The sequence below is a fragment of the Hemitrygon akajei genome, chromosome 21, assembly GCF_048418815.1.
Source record: "Hemitrygon akajei chromosome 21, sHemAka1.3, whole genome shotgun sequence".
In the NCBI taxonomy this organism is placed as follows: Eukaryota; Metazoa; Chordata; class Chondrichthyes; order Myliobatiformes; family Dasyatidae; genus Hemitrygon; species Hemitrygon akajei.
In genome coordinates this window covers 37190217-37209259 of record NC_133144.1, presented here as the reverse complement: position 1 = coordinate 37209259, position 19043 = coordinate 37190217, and the positions used below count along the sequence as shown (strand labels likewise).

The 19043-nt window shown below is 39.2% G+C and overlaps 1 protein-coding gene across 3 annotated transcripts in view; it reads left to right on the top strand.

The window, feature by feature from the left end:
- ncoa4 (nuclear receptor coactivator 4) overlaps window positions 1-16618 on the top strand; it is a 42776-nt gene extending 26158 nt beyond the window's left edge. For 2 of the 3 annotated variants that reach the window (XM_073025231.1, XM_073025230.1), the window contains exons 7-12: window positions 1698-1808; window positions 5577-6806; window positions 7932-8012; window positions 8692-8778; window positions 12882-12970; window positions 14669-16618. In XM_073025231.1, coding sequence (XP_072881332.1) covers window positions 1698-1808; window positions 5577-6806; window positions 7932-8012; window positions 8692-8778; window positions 12882-12935 — 1563 coding nt within the window. In that variant the 3' untranslated portion in view covers window positions 12936-12970; window positions 14669-16618. The remainder of the gene's footprint in view (window positions 1-1697; window positions 1809-5576; window positions 6807-7931; window positions 8013-8691; window positions 8779-12881; window positions 12971-14668) is intronic. The other variant, XM_073025232.1, reaches the window with a different exon arrangement.
- The last annotated feature ends 2425 nt before the right edge of the window (window positions 16619-19043 follow it).

Genomic DNA, 19043 nt, shown 5'->3' with positions numbered 1-19043 from the left:
TACATCTGGTATTATTTAGCGTCAAACATTTTTCTTAATATATATAGTACATATTTTACCTTTTCTATGCATATAAAACATTTAAGAAACATACATATTTCAATAATTAAACCACTGCGTTGCTTAATAATTGTAGCTTTCATCGGGGCAGGGCCTTTCACATGCTTCATTAAAATGTTTTGATTGTTGACTGACTGTAGCCTAACGCCTTTCCAATGACCGATGGCGTTTCACCTCTTTCCAATCACTTTATTACTTCCACCTTATTTTGAATTGTGATCGTGATTATTTTCGTGAGCAGAAACACTGCGGATTCAAAGCTGCACCGCCAGGTCCTAATGTCCACTGCACTGGGACAGGTTAAAATAAGGGACTTGAGCATCCGCATTTTTTGGTATCCGTGGGGGGGGGGGGGGTCTCTGAACCAATCCCCCGCGGATAAGGAGGGCTGACTACATTAATCACAAAAGGTTGGTTTGCAGGTGCAGCAGGCTATCAAGAAGGCAAGTCTTTCATTGCTAGAGGGATTGAATTTAAGAATTTAAGAGCAGGGAAGTTATGCTGCAACTGTACATGGTACTGGTGAGGCTGCACCTGGAGTACTGTGTGCAGTTCTGGTCTCCTTACTTGAGGAATGATATACTGGCTTTGGAGGCAGTGCAGAAGAGGTTCACCAGGTTGATTATAGAGATGAAGGGGTTAGACTACGAGGAGAGATTGAGTTGCCCGGGACTGTACTCGGTGGAATTCAGTAGAATGAGAGGAGATATTATAGAAACTTAAAAATTATGAAAGGGATAGATAAGATAAAGGCAAGAATGTTGTTTCCACTGGTGGGTGAGACTGGAACTAGGGGCCATAGCTTCAAGAGTTGGGAAGGTATATAGGACGGAGATGAGGAGGAACTGCTTTTCCCAGAGAGTGGTGAATCTGTGGAATTCTCTGCAAAATGAAGCAGTGGAGGCTATATCAGTAAATATATTTAAGACAAGGTTGGATAGATTTTCACATAGTGGGGTAATTGAGGATTATGGGGAAAAGGCAAGCAAGGTAGGTGGAGATGAGTCCATGGCTGGATCAGCCATGATCTTATTGAATGGCGGAGCAGGCTCGACAGACCAGGTGGCTTACTCCTGCTCCTATTTCTTATGTTCTTAATTATGAAAGCTGTATTAATAATTCTGACAAGCAGGTATTCATTTTATAAAAAAATGTGTGAATATCTACATTTCAAGTGTTAGCATTGATTATATTTTGCTGTGCTGGTAAGATATTATATTGCAGTGTTTTCTGTGCAACCAGTATTTATTTTATAATGTAATCTTGCTGAGACATTTTCAGTTTCATTTGATGTGTATAGATTTCTTTTGTAAATGATGTATTGTGGAGCATGTTTATGTATTTCAGTGGCATTGAATGATCTTCAAATGGTAGCTTTCATCTTGGGAAGAATTACAGGTGTTCTATACCTACAATGGAGGAATATGGCTTGTTTGGTTATAGTGCTTCTGTATTTGAAGAGTGCAGTATAGGTGACGGTGGTATTCAGTGGACATTGTTCTGATGAACTATCATTGATATTAGCACGTACACTTACTCTATCTGCAGGGTATTACTGACAAGTTTTTGAAACCCTATATTATTTTGTTTTTGTATTAATGCGCCTGAGATTCATATTGGCTTTCTTTTTCTTGCAGAAAACATTCCCCAATGGTAATGAATGCCCGCTTGCTGACTGGCTGTGTAGCCCTCCAGTGAAGCGGATGCCATTCATAAACATAAACTATCCACTGAAGCCGCCCAGCCAGGTAGGTATCAGTGTTTTGCTTCTTGCTGTAAATTATATAGCTTGGAACTGGGTTCTTCACCACACTGAGTCCACCCTTCCCCTCCCCAAAGAGATTCTGCCATTTTTCTACTTTAACAAAGATAATTGGCCAATCCTAATTTCTTTGAATGTGGGAGGAAACCTGAGGTCACAGGCAGAACTTGTAAACTACAAATAGCACAACATTCCTTTGAGTATTGATAATTAAAATATTTCCATTTATGATAAAAGGGTTGTTATTTCTAAACCACTCACCAGTTAACTTCCTCACAGAGAAGACCTGTTTGTGCTGATGAGCTAGCAACTCTGTATTGCACTAAATTTCCCCAACCCCATTGTGTGACACTGTTCAACATTCTAAAACAAATACAACAGGTGCTGAAAATCTGGAAAATAAAACTGGAAATGCTCAGGAGATCTAGCAGTATCTGTACTGAAAAAATGTTCCTTTTCTTGATGACATTCATCTGAACAAGGTGGAGATAAAAGTTCTATGATGTAGTGAAAGGAGGAAAATATTCTGCAAGTATAGAAAGGTGAATTGCTTATCCCGCCAGTATCACTATCTGTGGACTGCCACAGCTATCCAGATCAGACGATGATTTACATCCACTTCTTCCAACTTCTATTGCATCTGGTGCTCTTCTTTGTGGCTACCTCTACATTGGCAGGATCAATTGTAGACTAGACATTGTGGAACACTTGCACTTCCCATTTGCTTCTCTGAACTCCTCATTCCATGCCAACTCTGTGTGTGTGTCTCTCTCTCCTCATCTGCCTCCACCTAAAAGCTACTGTCTCTCAATATCCCGACACTGCTTAGTTCCAGCCGTTTAGTTTTTATTTGCTTTAGATCACAACATCCATAATCTGTGTTCCCAGAAAATCCTGTGTTTAATTGAAAATTGGATTGTATTTGAGAATGTATTGAACTTCGTTGGGAGTGTCCAGGAGGCAGTGGATAGTGATATTGAGAATTAAAGTGGTGGGTGGTTGGAAGCTCAGGATTCATGTTTCCCCTTTGTAAAGGACACTACATTAGCAATCAAATAATTGTCACGGAAACATTAAGAACAGCAGAGTGACAGTTTCTTTTAAGAGTTTATTAACACGATATCATGGAGTGTCTGCAGCAGTCTCCACTGCCACCAGAACACTGAATTTTAGGTTGTACAGAGCTCATTTGTACAGCAAGACAAATAACTTCACATAACTTTGTTTAGCACCCACAGTCATTACGTGATGAATCGTTGAAAAGACGTCAATTATCTCTCAGCTCGAGTTTTAATAGTCCTGTCTGTTCCCTGTTATAAGGACTCATAATTTATTCCCAGATGCATCCTCCTTCCTGGTTCCAGGGGCCTAGTATCTTGTTTATTTGAGTTCCTGGCACTGCATGGTTATTCTCGACTCACATCAACAGTCTTAAGTTCAGCTGCTCCAGAATGGTCAAGTATTCCAGCATACACCAGTTTTAATCATTTCCACCAAAATAATACACTAAATTACAAATGCTAATAAGTTGGAATTTCACCTGGAATGAAGTTGGTTCTTCGATGGAGAGGAAGAAGACCGGTGCTGCCTGGTCTATGGTTATACAAGAATGTGCTATGGAAAGCAGCGTGAAACTAATTTTTCCTTTGAATGCTGAGAGGGATGAGGAAATATGTTCAGGAAGTAACTTCCTGAAGAGATGACATTATAAAAAAGAATTGCTAATAAGTACTTGGTATGTACTGTTAATGTTGATTTTGCTTAATAACGTATAGCCTAGTGTGAAGTAAAGATCCTTTGCCTACAGAGCAAATGTAATATTTTCATTTAATTGCTTTGTAAAGCTTTGGTGGAAGGTTTCATGTACCTTTGTTCACATCACTTTAATGGTTTATTGAAGTATTTGAGTGTTTTTTTCAGTCTCTAATTTAGTGGATTCCATTCACATTTAGTGGATATAACTTTTGAGGAAATGGTTTCAAGGTAGATCAAGGTTTTGCTTTTATAATCCCTGAGCAACCTAATCAGTCCTTTGATAAATTGATTATTATTATCACCTGTACTGTAGGATGGCCTGGTAGTGTAGTGGTTAGTGTAATGCTATTACAGTTCCAGTGACCTGTTTGAAAGGAGTTTGCATGTTCACCCTGTGACTACGTGTTTCCCACAGATGCTGTGGTTTCCTTCTGTGTTCCAAGGACCTACGGGTTAGGGCAAGTAAATTGAGTGCAATGTTGCCACCGTAATCACAGCGACATGTATGGGCTGCCCTCAGCACATACTTGGACTCTGCTAAGTTATCAATGCAAGCAGTACATTTCAGTGTTATGTTTTGATGTACATGTGACAAATAATCCTTTATGTACCAAGGTGCAGTGTAAAGCTTGTCTTGCATGCCATTCACACAGAACCATTCATTACAAAACAAAAGAGGGGCCTATTATGCTGCTTAATTTAGGATTGTTCAGGACCATTGCCCTAATGTCTTTGCTTTAGTATTGATTGTGATTTGTTTAATATTATTAGACAACATAGGAGGAAATGAATTAACATTTTGTTAAAATGAGCCAGTGTTCAAGTAGTAATATCAATAGTAATTGGTATGCAGTGAAAAACTTAATGAAGTCATCTGGTTATTAATTGCAATTACACACTATTAAATGAGAATGTGGATTGGATCATGCCAGCACAGTATAGATCTGGGCGTATCAAACACTGAATTCACACTGGGTAGATGATTTTTAGTTATCTAATAAAATATGTATGTTGAATGATTTTTTAAAAGTGGACTGCAGTCATTTGGAATGAATTGACCATGTTAACACAGCAAGAAGGGGATGTTTGAGATTTGAATTCTTTAGGGCTCATCAAATAATTTTTGAGACTTGATCTAGTTAGGAACCATCCTTGGACTAGAGAAAAGTCTCACATGCAGGAAGGAAGAGAATTGAGTATGTCTGGAAATAGTAGGAACCTAAGAATATGTACAGCTTCAAAATTGGATTAGGAGATGGGTGATTAAATTATATTTGACAAGATATCTTGGAAGTTTGCTTATTGGAGGCAACTTTATAAGAAAAACATGATAATGAGCAGTGGTATAGCAAAATTCCAATAATCTGCCTTTTGAAATCTATTTTGAAATCTATTAACTCATTAGGAAACATTTGCACTAGCTGTGGAGAATCAGTTCCTGCGGTACTCCACATTTACTGAAATATTATTGTATAACATGTTTAGCTTTTTTTTATTTAGAGATGCAGTGCAGAATTATCTTTTCTGGCCCTTCACACTGCACTGTCCCGTAACCTTGAAATCCAAATTTAACCCTTACCTAATTGCAGGACAATTTACAATGGCCATTTAATATACTCAGTACATCCTTGGACTGGGGGAGAACCCTGAGAAAACCCACATATTCCATGAGGAAGAAGTACAGACTCCTTGCAAATGATGTCAGAATTGAACTCCGAACTCTTTGACTCCCTGAGCTGTGTTGCACTAACCGCCAAGCTACCCTGGTGCCCAGGTTTAAATATGGAATTAGAAATGTATTGGTGTATTAATAAATTAACATCTGATAGCTTGGAAAATCTGCAGGTCCTGAGTGGCTGAATTAACATTCTTACTGTATTTGGAATTTTATGCATACTAATCAAATTCATGTTGAAACTTATCGTAGTGTTGAGATCATTGATTCCTTGTATTGCAGTTAGTATCTAAAATTGATTGTAGTTTTTAATTTTCTCCACAGACAGCATCAAATGTTCGAGCTTGGGAATGTCAACAGGGCCTTGACCACTCGCTGTCTTTCAGTAACCAAAAGAGCAATCCAGCTGAGAACACCACTACTCAACAATCCACCCAGACCACCAGCATCTGTAATCTGGTACCAAAGGACCCAGACTACTACAGAGAGCAGGCTTGGGGTGATCGACAGGGTCTTGAGCACTGGCTGCTTACTAGCGAGCTGAAGAATGAAGCTGCAGAGAAGAATGAAACTGCAGAGAAGAATGAAGCTACAGAGAAGAAAACTTCACAACAATGCATGAGTTCTGCCCGTGAGGTCCAAGTTGATCTTAATTACTATAAATTACAGGCTTGGAGGCATCGTCAGGGCCTTGAGCACTGGCTCCTTCCTGTTGAGCAGAAATCCAAACCTGGCAAGGAAGCTCCTACACGTGAACGTTCTGAATCATCTGGTAGTTCTTCCAGTTTTGAGCTAATAGAGCAATTTGATATGGAGATTGTGGACCAAGATGAGAAAGAACCGAGGGCACTCACTGGAAAAATGAGTGGCTCCAATTTGAAGCGCACACATGCTGAAAAATTGAGTGGCAGCAATGACGAAGATGAGTGGAAATCCATAACTCGGCCTTTCAGAGAGAAGTTTATTGCCAGTGAGTGGCTTATGTCTAGCAAGTCTGAATCCTGTGTCAGTTGCTGTGGAGTGAAAACAAAAGGAATGGAAATCGAAAATCTTGGAAATTTGAAGTGCCTGAGTGAGCACCACAATGCCAAAAAGTCACCGCCTGCTTCACCAAATGCTGCTCGGCGACTTCAGCAATCCATGTTGCCAATTCAGGTGGCTGATGTCTGTAAGGCTAATGAGCAATGCAGTAGCTTCTCTGAATGTGTGTGTGGACGGAGTTGTGAAAAGGAAGCAATCAATGAGTGGCTTCTCAAACAAGGAGGGAAGGACAAGAATGGAGTGCAGACAGACCAGCCGAACAAAAGTATTACAGCACCAGAGAAGGTCGAATTAGAGCAGTGGCTGTATCCCTTGTCAAAATCAGCAAAACAGCTACTTACAGAGTCTTCTGTCAATATTCCTGTAAAGTCACTGGAAGACTTGAAGTTAGGCTCTCCATTCAACACTCGTATGAGTCTAGTGGATAAGTTGATGTCCAAAAAATACGAGGATACTGAGAAAGGAGCTGAGCTTGAAGTGGAAAATAAATTTTTGTTACGCAAGAAAACCCATGTAAGCATCTCTCCTCTCCCTTGCTGCTCCTAAAAAAACTGATTTGAATGATGGTAATACCTTCACTATTTGTTCGCTTAGCAGTTGATTTCTTATTTGTCGCATGTAGGTAAATAATTCAATATTGAGAAGGAAAAGCATTAAACTGTGAAGTTACTTTAAACAGAACAACCACTTGGTATCATGTTTCATAGTAAACCATTATGAGTATATGATGAGTAGCACAAAATGCTGGAGGAACTCAGCAGGTCAGGAAAGGAAAAGTCAGCATTTTGGGCCAAGATCCTTCATCAGGAGTGTATGATGAAATCTTTTTGGATGAATCACAGTAATCAGTTTTATTTGGAAGTGCCTGCGTTATTCCTCCAAACCGCCTTGGGGTTATCTCTGCTAGGATCCTAGCTATTGTAGATGATTCTCGGAATCTGGGCAAACTGCATTGCGCCCTGCATCTATGACAATAGGGGGCTGTCATTTTTGCTAGGTGTGGGCTTAGTGTAGGGGTAGATTTGGGAATTCTTCATTCTCAAATGTCTGCTATTGTAACTTGGGCCTCCCTATAGGAAGGTGGGCCAGCAGAGTGGGATATGGTGTTGTGGTATTGGATGGGATTGTTTGACTCAATTAATTCAACTTGGTTTTGCTGTATTGTTTGTATTCCCCTATGCCACTGAGTCACATTTGATAGTGCCAGGATAAGTGAGGTATATTTTTAAAACTGAGTAAAAGATGAGCAATTTTGGGAAGGAATTCACATTTAGAGTTCAAGAAGATAAAGGTACTAAGCTGTAAAAAAATTCCAACTTCTAATGGAAAAGCCATAAAACAAAGCAGTCCCAAAATGGCAAATAATGTAGATTGTCTGATATTGGTACTTAGGTTTAACTGAGTTGTTATCAATTTGGATTTTTATATCTAGCTTAATACTATTAAGAGGTTAAGAAGGTGTAATGACTTACTAAGCATTGCTTCACTTCTAATTGGGCAAAATGTTTTGAGATATTTGCCTGTTTAACTGAAATGCATTCAGTCCTGTGCAGCTTTAGTGTTGCATTGAAAATTACTTCAAAATAGCAAAATTCAATAGCCTTGCTTTTCACAAACATTTCCTGTGTTTGTCCACAGGGATTGAATGGTATCTCTGAAGTGTCCAATCTTGTATCTAATCTGAGCCTTTCTGCTGGTCGAGAGAAGCTTCTGGTGAAGGTTAGTGTCTGTTACAAATACAAATATACTAACTTTGCTTAATAAATCTTTTAGTGATTACTCTAACCTTTCAAAAGAGCCCAATAAGTTGTGCCAGTCCTTCTCTTGGACCTTCATCCATATATTTCTTGATACTGAACGTGGGATGACACTGAATTGATTTGTACAGTGCTGTGGAGTCATTGCATATAGTGATATCTTCATGTTCATGTATTGCTAGGGACAGTGTCACTGTGTGAGGATAGCTACTATTTGGATTTACACTGATTTATATGTTACTGCTTGATATCTGTACCTGTAAAGTTTGTCAATGCCTTCTGTCTCTCAAATTTCTTGTCAGCTGCCCCCTTGGAGCTGTAGAGAAGTTTTAGATTAGACAAAGCTTCCTTTAAAAATGTGGATTTATTTCAAAATAAAATAATCTTTAGCCTATGTTTGATCTATTAAACTGTTAGAGCTCTGATAGATTTATGCACGTGGGGAAGAAATTGAAGTTATGTTTTTCAATGATTATCTTTTGATAGTGCATGGTTTTTATTGTAATAGGAGTTGGATTTAGTGTAGCTAGATGCGATTTTCTTAGAGTTAGAGCACTGTCATTTAAATTATATAAAATTTTCATGCATTCTGATTTGTGTCATCTGATCTCTGATTATATTTTTTTTCTCTTTACATTCAGGATCAACCTAAGTCGTTTGAAAATTTGTTTTCGCCCTTTAAGGAGCCTTTTGATCCAGAGAAATGGCTCATTAAAGGTTCTTACCAGGTCAGTAGGAATTAAATTGAACAATGATAAGAAAATTCTGTGGTATATAAACCAGAAGCATGAACTCATTTGCTACATACTCAGTACTGATTTCTGTTGCACAATCTTAGGTGGACACGGAAACTAGTCAGCCTTTTGAGGCTGGGATTGGTAGCAACTGACTAGTTGACTGGACATGTGTTACGCACAGAGACAGTGTTCTGATGATCTATTCCACACTATTGTTTTGCTTGGGGACAGTAGTCAATAGTCAAAAGTTTCCTTAAAAAAATCCACATGTTAAAGGAAGTTATGTCTAATCTAAAACTTCCCTGCAGCTTTGAGAGACAGAAAGCATCAACAATAGTCCTGTTGAGACATGTCTACTCGAAACGTTGATTTTTTTCTATAGGTGCTGCCTGGCCTGCTGAGTTCTCCAGCAATTTGTATGTGTTGCTTGGATTTCCAGCATCTGCAGATTTTTTTGTTTGTGATTGGATTACTATACTGTGAAGTCTCTTCCAGGGATGCCTACCCTGAAGAAGTTTAAATCTTCCCTTCGGGAGCTCTGTGAAACCCTCTCTCACTGCTCCCCCTCTATGATCCCTGCTGCTCTCCTGTCCTACCAAAAGTTCTTGGCCTGAGACGTTGGACTATTTTTTTTCCCATTGTTGTCTGGCCTGCTGAGTTTCTCTGGCAGTTTGTGTGTGTGTTTCAATTGTTCCTTTTAATAGCAGAGAAATTATTACAATATATATTCTTCGCGGACATCCACGAAAACAAGAGGGCACCAAAGTATGAGTGACAGTAAAAATGTTAAAACCCAAACACCACCCCCCCCCATTCTCCCCTCTCCCACTTACTTCAGCAAAAAAAGCATCAGCATTCTCCACCCACTAAGCAAGCGGTAGCAAAACCCTCAAGAAAGACCATGATCTGCAGTACAACAAAAACTAATCGTTCACCCCGATAATTCAACATATCACAGGCTCTCCCCAATGAAGGGACAGAGAGGTTGTCACCCTTTCACAGCAAGGAGGAGTTTCACATCACAAAACAACTCGCTGATTTGCGATGGAAAAAGTCTGCCGCATCTCCAGCTTGTTTTGCTGGGATCACTTGGGTCCTTTGCTCATAAACTTTGTCCCCTATATTGTATTGAATGCTTGAGGTGATGCATTTGGTTGGCGACAATGACGAGAGAATATATAATATGGGAGGATATTAAGTGATCTGTGGAATAGAAGAATTGTGTTTGTTTACAGATCCCCTTACCAATTGTTATTGATGCACCATTGAAAGCATTCTGTCTGGGTGCATAACAGTTTGGTATGGCAGTTGCTCTGCATGTGACTGCAGGAAACTGAAGAGTTGTAGGCAGGCACAGGTCAGCATTAGGAAAACCAGCTTCTCCTCTACGTACTCTGTCTGTGCTCACTGCCTCAGCCAGCATAATCAAAAAACCCTTCCACCCTGCACATTATCTCTTCTCCCTTCTTGTATGAAGGAGGAGATAGATAATCCTGAAAGCAAGTGCCACCAGGCTCAAGGATGGCTTCTATCCCATCAGTTTCAGCTGCTGAATGGTCCTCTTGTATGATAAGATGGATTCTTGGCTTCACAATCTACCTCTTTATGATCATTCACTTTATCATTTACTTGTATTGCACATTTTTGGTGGCTTTTGCACCTACGTTGTTTTACTCTATCTCAATGCACTATGTAATGATTTGATATGTATAAAGTTTGCAAGACAAACATTTAACTGTACATGTGACAGTAACAAATTGCAGAATAGGTGAATAGCTGATCACAAATGCAAAAGGGTCTCCCATATTAGCAGAAGTTCCTTTCTTCAGATTTTATCCAAGTTATTTTAGAAATATACAGTTAAGAACACAAGAAATAGGAGTAGGCCATCTGGCCCATCGAGCCAGCTCTGCCATTCAATAAGGTCATGGCTGATCTGGCCATGGACTCATCCCCATCTCTCTGCCTTTCCCCATAACCCTTAATTCCCCTACTATGCAAGAATATATCCAACCTTGTCTTATCTATTTACTTGAGTTGCAAGTAAAAGTTCGTGAATCCTTTGAAATTACCTGGTTTTCTGCATTCATTCATCATAAAATGTCATTTGATCTTCATCTAAGTCACAGTAGTAGACAAAACAATCTGTAAACTAATATCACACAAACAATTGTACTTTTCATTTCTTTTTTAAACACATTGTTTAATTTTTCACAGTTCAGGCTGGGTAAAAAAGTATGTGAACCCTTGTATTTAATAACTGGAAGAACCTCCTTTAGTAGCAATAGCCTCCACCAAATGTTTCCTTTAGATGCTCATCAGACTTGCACAACAGGAAGGGGGAATTTTGGACCATTCCTTCATACAAAACTGTTTCAGTCATCTAAAATTTCTAGGATACCTTGTGTGAAAAGCCGTCTTCAGGTAGTGCCGTATCTTCTCAGTTGGGTTAAGGTCTGGACTCTGACATGGCCATTCCAAAACACAAATTTTCTTTTTAAACCATTCCATTTTTGATTTACTCTTGTGTTTTGGATCATTGTTGCATCATTCAACTTCTATTAAGCTTCAGGTGCTGGACTGCTACCTTGACATTCTCCTGTAAAGTGTCTTGATACAATTTTGAATTAATTTTTCCCTCAATGATTGTAAGCTGTCCAGGCCCTGAGGTCCTTCCACCATGCTCCTCAGTGGGATAAGGTTATGTTGTTGGTGTGCAGTGTCCTTTTTCCTCCAAATATAGCAGTGTACATTTCTGCCACAAAGCTCAACTTTTGCTTCATCTGTCCATAGTCCCAGAAGTGTTGTGCGACATTCAGGTGGTCTTTTGCAAACTTGAGACATGCAGCAATTTTTTTTTTCTGAGAGCAGCGATTTCCTCCACAGTGTTCTTCTATGAACACTGTTCTTGTTCAATGTTTTTCTTACAGTGGACACATGAACAGAGACTTTAGCCAGTCTTTTGTTGTTGCCCTTGGGTTCTTTTTCACCTCTTTCAGCATTGCATGTTGTGCTCTTGGTGTAATCTTTGCTAGGTGCCCACTCCTAGGGAGAGTAGCAACAATGGCGAATTTCCTCCAGTTGTAGACAATTTTGCTTACTGTGGACTGATAAACACTCAGTTCTTTAAAAATGCTTTTGTGATCTGTTCCACCTTCATGTGGCTTTATATTTCTTCTACAGTCCTCTGAAAGTTGTTTTGATCGAGGTATGGTGTACATAAACAGATCTTTCTTGAGAAGAGGAGGCTCTGTCAGTAATCTGTCTTTGTGTCTTTTTTTTTGTATAGGGCAGGGCACCCCTACAACCCACACCTCCAATCTCATTTCACTGATTAGAATACCTGACTCCAAGTAGTTTTTGTAGAAGACGTTACCCCGGAGGTTCATATGCGTTTTTGAACCTAGATTGTGATATTTAAATAGTGTATCAGTACTCTAGAAGAAGTACAATTTTATGTGTGTTACTAGTTTAAGTAGATTTTGTCTATAATTGTGACTTGGATGGAGATCAGGCAAAATTTTATGAGTAATTAATGCAGAAAATGCAAAGGGTTCGCAAAATTTTTTCTTGTAACACCAATTAGGCGACAGCTCAAGTACAGCATATTAAAGTAAGAGTACAATTGTTGTAGCATGACTGCAGAAAATGTTGAATATTCAAGAAAATGTTGCAAGAAAACTTTAGCTATAAAAATAGGGTGGCTGAGATCATTTTATGTAACAAGGGGTCAATCAAAAAGGTATCTAATTGAGGTATAAAATTGAGTGATCTAGATCAAATAAGTAGGAAGGACTCTTCTACTAGATGACAGGACACAGCTTTAAAGTAACTGATAGAATTAAAGAAGATATTAGGTAAGTATTTTGTTTGGTCAGGTTTTGTCTGAAAGGGTGATAGTGTTAGAAGTTATGACATTAGAAAGGATATTTTTGGTTGAAGAACTGTCATCTCTAGGCTGTGGCCTTGGTTCTAGAAGGTGGAATAATGGCCAGTTTTCTTGACCAGCATAGATGTAAAGGGCCAAAAGACCTTTTGAATTGTAAATTTTCAAAGGTGTAGTGAGTTAATTAATGATTTCTGTCCACATGCAGATTGAACAAGGCCAACAGGAAGCTCATACTCTAGAGCTTAGTGGAGTATGTTGATTGTGAGAAATGACCAGACATGGAGTCTCTGTTAGGTTGGTATTTTCCTGTATTGCTTCTCTGTAATATAACCTATTGCAAAAGTTACAGAACATTGAGTTAACGTTATGATGGGATGCCCTAAGCACCAGAGTTCCTGGGTTTGAAGTAGAATTAAGACTACCTATTTATTCATTTCATTGAAATGTGATGTCTATTTTGAGTGATTTTCCAGACTTGTCTTCTCATTGTATAGTTTACTCCCTTGGCTGGAGTTGATTTCACACAGGAGTCTTCATTCCTCTTGTTGGTTCATGTCCAGTCAAACACTTGAAGGAAAAAGTAATGCAATGGGAAGAAGTTCATACCTTTGTCTAATCAGTGTATAAATCAGAGCCTCAGTTTCTGGAAATATGAAAGCTGCAGATTTGTTGCTGGAGGGACTCCTGAGTGACATTTAACATCAATGGAGACACAGAATGGTTGACATTTCTGGCTGAGACACTGCATCAGGACCGGGTGTGTAGAAGATAGATAAATGTTGTACAGGAGTGAGGGAGGAGCAAAATGGAGACCAGCAGGTAACGAAGAGCGGTTCCCTATCACCAGCCTCTGTCTTAACGCTCTGTCTGATGTCTCTATACTGGCTACTGTCCCTCCATGTGCTGTCCTGTTAGAGGGTCTTGATGCCTAATGTGGACTATCACTCTGCCTCCATGGATGCTGTCTGGCCCACTGATTTTTTTTATATATAAGTAAAGGCTATCAATAAATGGTGCTCTTCAAAGTAAAGATTTAGACTAAGTTTCAAATTGTGCCATCTGTAAAAATCTTTTAGCATGTCCCCACCCACATAAATCTGCTCCCATGATATCCGTTTATTGATTGATCAAATTAGTGGTAGTGATCATTCACACTTATTTGGTTTGCTATTTTATGTCAGGCTATTTTACAAATTCACTAACCAAACTCTGGATTTTGAAGACCACCTCTCTGTTAGTTATCTGGAATTGCCAAATATGCAGCTTTTCCTGAGACTTTTAATTCAGCATTCTGCTGAAGGTGTATTTTTCTCTTTCTAATGTTCAGATGTAGCTGTTGCAATTGGTCAGTGTTGATCTCCCCCAAAGTGATGTTGGAAAATGGACAACTTCATTTTTGTATCTGCTGTGTTAGCTAGTACAAGCCCTTAAACTATTTATTTCCAATTATCCTTAATTGTTGGTCAGTGGACTAGAATATGATACTCCGTTTTGCAGTGCAAGGTTTTTTTGTTAATGTGTTTTAGCTGATTTTTCTGTTCTTTCATTGATTGCTCTTCCTTTGAGTATGTTTGGGGATCTTCTACCAGCCTTTTAAGTTTTTTAGGTATGTGTTTTTCTTGTGAGTGCTGTTTATCTGATGCAATGTGCCTGTGAGGCTGCTCTAAATGTTTTTTCTTTGCACCTGTGCATACTTGTACTCATGAATATGACAAATTTGACCTTGACTTTAAAGCTTAAATGATAGTTGATTGACATAATTGGAGTAAACACTATAAATGTTGGCCAATAACTGTTCGTTCTGCCCCAATCTATTTGTTTTGCCACAAGCTTTAACTGGTTCCAGCAAATGTTCTAAATGTGTAGTGCTACAATATGGTATTGATTGACTTAAGTTACAGAAGAAAGAGAAGTTGGAGGTTGTTGAATGTTTTCTGTCCTGTAAAAATTAATTGTTAAGCTGATAATTTTATCTATCTTCTCTCTTTATAGCTTTGAACCATCCGTGCTACAGATGAATTGATTGACTGGCTTTTATTCTGGAGGGACATCAGACACATTTACCACCTCAAATTCTGCTGAATTGATTCTTTGCTTCTGCCTTGAAGACCATTTTTGTGTTCAAATCCTGTGTGTGAGTTGTACTGTGAAACTGCGTAGCCTCAACATGCTAGGGAAGTCTGTGTAATTGGATTCCTTCATTCCTACCCCTCCTCCACAAAATGACCATTTTCATTGTGCAACTGGTCTAATAGCTAAAACCTTCCAGAATAAGATCCATAGCGCTTAGTGAGGTGAACTAGGCTCATGAGACTTGCCCTGTATTGGAGGATTTCTAGTTGATGTAGTTAGCACTACTGCTAATTACACTGTTGGAAAAGGCGGTGATGAATTAAATTGACACATTAATCTCTGCTGTTATAAACCAATACCTCATTGCCTTGTGTTGGGCATTAGAGTTGATGCAGTAAGTGCTTGCAGCAGAGAGCATAGTGTACCAGTTTCTGTGTCGGCGGGCTAAGTTCACATTCTCACTAAGCCACTTCTGTTATGCAATATAGTAACCCAGTCCAGTGATAGACCTTAAACTACTGCAGTACAATCTGAGCTCAGCACAAATCACTGTTTCTTCTGAGATTGGTGTATTTGTGTTCAAGGAGTGTTACTTGCCTTTGGTGAGTGTTAAGTCTTCTCAGACAGTTTATTTGCAGCAGATGTTAGCATTAGAAGTTGAAATATATTGGATCTGTTTTGACATTTCTAGTCTTGAAGGAAGGTCTTGGCCCAAAAAGTTGACTCTTCATTTCCATGGTTGCTGCTTGACCTGCTGAGTTCCTCCATTTTGTGTGTAAATGCCTCAGTCTAATTTCCTTATTTAAAGAACATTGGGTTATTTAGTAAGTTACAAAACCAGTTTAATCCAGGATGACCAGTTACCATAGTGGAATGTGCACAAGTGAAGAACACGGTAATCTGTTTGTATCTCATTTCATTAGTTTTGACAACAACAAATCCATTTAATCCACAACAAAATATTTGGTGCTAGCTGGTATTCGGCACAAATTGAATCAAATACTTGAAACTATCAGTTGTCCCCATGGCTGGGTGGGGGGGGGGGAGGAGAGAGAGAAAACCCTCTGTCTAGTATAGTTGGAACCAACCACTTTCTGTATTGGCTTCCTTTGTCACCCTCACAGAGATTGGTCATGATCTGACTACACACCAGGTATTTAAGTTGTGCTTGACAACTCCAATTCAGTGTGTGGCCTCTTTCAGTCTCCTCTAGGTGCTGTTTGATCCTGAAGATTAGGTCAGGACTCTTGATAATGGGACTGGAAAATGCTCTGGGTGGATCTGTCAATATGCTGTAGGGCTAAAGGCCTGGCAGGTGACAGAAGACACAATACTGCTGCCTTGCCATAGGTTGGTTGAATGTAAATCCATTTAAGAAATTTAAAAACAGGTTAGGAAATATCAGATTGCCGTTGAGGACGTGTACACAACTGGCCTTGTGGAAAAAAATTGCCATCAGTGGGCATGTCCTCTGTACAGCTTTGTAAACTTAACTCTGTTTTTAACTGAATAGAATCCATCTGGATTTCAATGTAATGATCAACATTTGCTTTTCCCTTTTCCCACATCTGCTCACCTTGTGTTTCAGCTTAAATTGTATAAAGATCTGGGCATTGTCAAGTCCTTAAACTTCGACTTTCAGGATTGTGCAAGCCCTTCTGGTCTCACAGGACTTTAGTATTAACTCTGTTGTAATCAGTTTCATTATAGCAGCCATCGCTGCTTATGTGTAATCAAAATAAATAAACTAAGTTACATCTCTTCTTCCCTTTCTATTACAAATATACCTTGACATTGCTTCAGCAATCGTATTTATAGATTTTGGTTTTAAGTATGTAATCATCTCAATAAATGCTGTAGCAAAACTAAGTGCCTTCATGACTTTTATTGTACCAATCGATTTTAAACTAGGCTCAGATGATATTGTATGAGATCAAACCTCTGCCAGTGGGCTATGCTTTGGATTTGACGGGGATGTATAATGTGATTTTAAACAAAAGAGTGCTCCATTCTTTTTTAGTTTTTGCTGTCACCATTTCTGAGGGTCTTGACTCTTCCCACAATTTTGTCTACTCAATTTTACCCTTGCTTCTGTTGTAGCTGATATTTACAGAATTCTGTTTATAACTGTTCCTCTTTCTAAATCTAATAATGCAATCATGGCTGATTTTTATTTCTCTCAATCCCGTTCTCGTTTTTTGTCCCTGGAAAGTTTACCAACCAAGAACTTATCACTTTCTGCCTTAAATGCACCCAAAGACTTGGCTTCTGCAGCTTTCTGGCTATGAATTCCAGATTCACTATCTTCTGAAAGATTATTCTAAGGCTGTGCTCATGGATCCTAGACACTACAAATGGAAACATCCTCTTCAGGCCTTTTTGCATTTGATAGATTTCAATGAGTTTTCCATAGTTCTGAAGTGCAGGGTCAGATATCAAATGCTCCTCATATGAAGGCCTTCATTCACAGGCTCATTCTTGTGAACCTCCTCTTGAATCCTCTCCAAAACCAGTACATCCATCTTTAGATATGGGCCCCAGAATTGCTCAATATTTCAAATGTGGTCTGACCTCATAAAGCCTCAACGGTCCATCCTTGCTTTTATATTCTAGTTCTCTAACTTTGTTTCCCTTAATCTGCAGGTTAATCTTAAGAAAATCCTGTAGTCTCATGTCTGATTTCTGAATTCTCCACATTTAGAAAATAGACCTTTATTCTTTGCAAAATGCGTAAACCCAAACTTCCCTATGTTGTATTCTAGTGGCACCCAACCACGGGGCTGCAAGGAAACAATATGATACGATATGAGTCAGCTGCAGCTTTCCTCATTCCCTGTCACGCCCACTGTTGAACTTGAATACATGCGAGGTCATCAGTGGCTTTAGCACACCAAATGTTCGTGGGGAACCCGGTGCTAAAATATTCGCAGACGACCTAATTCGGGCTCAGGGTTTTGTAAGTAGCAGAGCAGCTACCTCGCTGCAATCTACTGAAAGTCATCCCTTGGACCAAACTTTTGTCAGCCAATAGATCCTACCTACCTACAAGGAGGGGCGGGCGTGTGCCCTGTCACTCTCCCCGGACTGCGACCACGGGGACCTCCAGCCCTTACTTTGTCCTCACCCCACCCACGACCAGCTGCACCTGGCCAAGGCGGTGGGTGGAAGGCTGTCTAATGAGGCAATGAAGCCCTCAAAGCTGCTTCGGCACCTTGAGTCCAAGCACTCTACACCCGTTGAGTCCAAACCCGTTGAGTTTTTTGAGCGGAAAAAAATGTGAGCAAGCAGGACAGAAGCAAGACCTGAGAGCCATGAAAACTAAATTGTGGAATAGACTGGACATAAGGAACCCCCTTCGAGTATCTCTGTCTCCCATCATCCCTCGACGGGACTGTCTCGTTGCAGGCTCCCACTGATGCAGTGATATTGGTACATTGCAATAATTTTATGTTCATACGAGGAAAGTATGTGCTGTGTGTTTAATATCCAAACATTATGATGCTATTGACTTAAGTGACTTATAATGGACTTACCACTATATTCTTTTTTTTTTCTAAATTTTATTTAATTAAATTTTTAAATGATTACAAGTGAAGAAAAAAGGATATGTGACCCTTCCCCCCTCCCCTTAATCCCTCCCCCCTAACTTCCCTATATAAAAAAAATTAAGAAAGAAAGAAAAGAAAGAAAGAAAGAGTGCCTGGTTGTTGGAAGGTCTCCACATGCTCCATGGAGTTCTTAATAACTTTAGTATATGTATTTATTTCTTTCCCCAAGTAGCCATTAATTTTCTCTTCAGAGCACCTATATATTTAATCCTGTCTTTTGTAAATAAGGGCCCCAGATTTTCAAAAATGTTTCATATTTATCTCTTAAGTTATAAGTAATTTTTTCTAATGGAATACAGCCATAGATTTCTTTTTTCCAACAATCTATACTTAAATATGTATATTTAAATACTATATTCTTGTGAGGAAAATGTGTGCTGTGTTTAATATTCATTAGATAAACCCTTTTAGAAATGAAATTGAGTTTATTAGCCACTTATAGTTGACTATAAGTGACTTATAGTTGACTTATCACCTATATTCTGGTCCTGATTAACAGCCCATCGGCTGGTCTGCAAGAATATTGTCAATATTAAATCGGTCCGCGGTACAAAAAAGGTTGGTGACCCCTGTTGTATTCCACCAACAACTTTGCCCACTCTCCCAACCTGTCCGTCATTTTTGCAGACATTTTGCCTCAGCAACACGCAAGTTCTTCTTCCCCCCCACTTCTATCTTTGTATTGC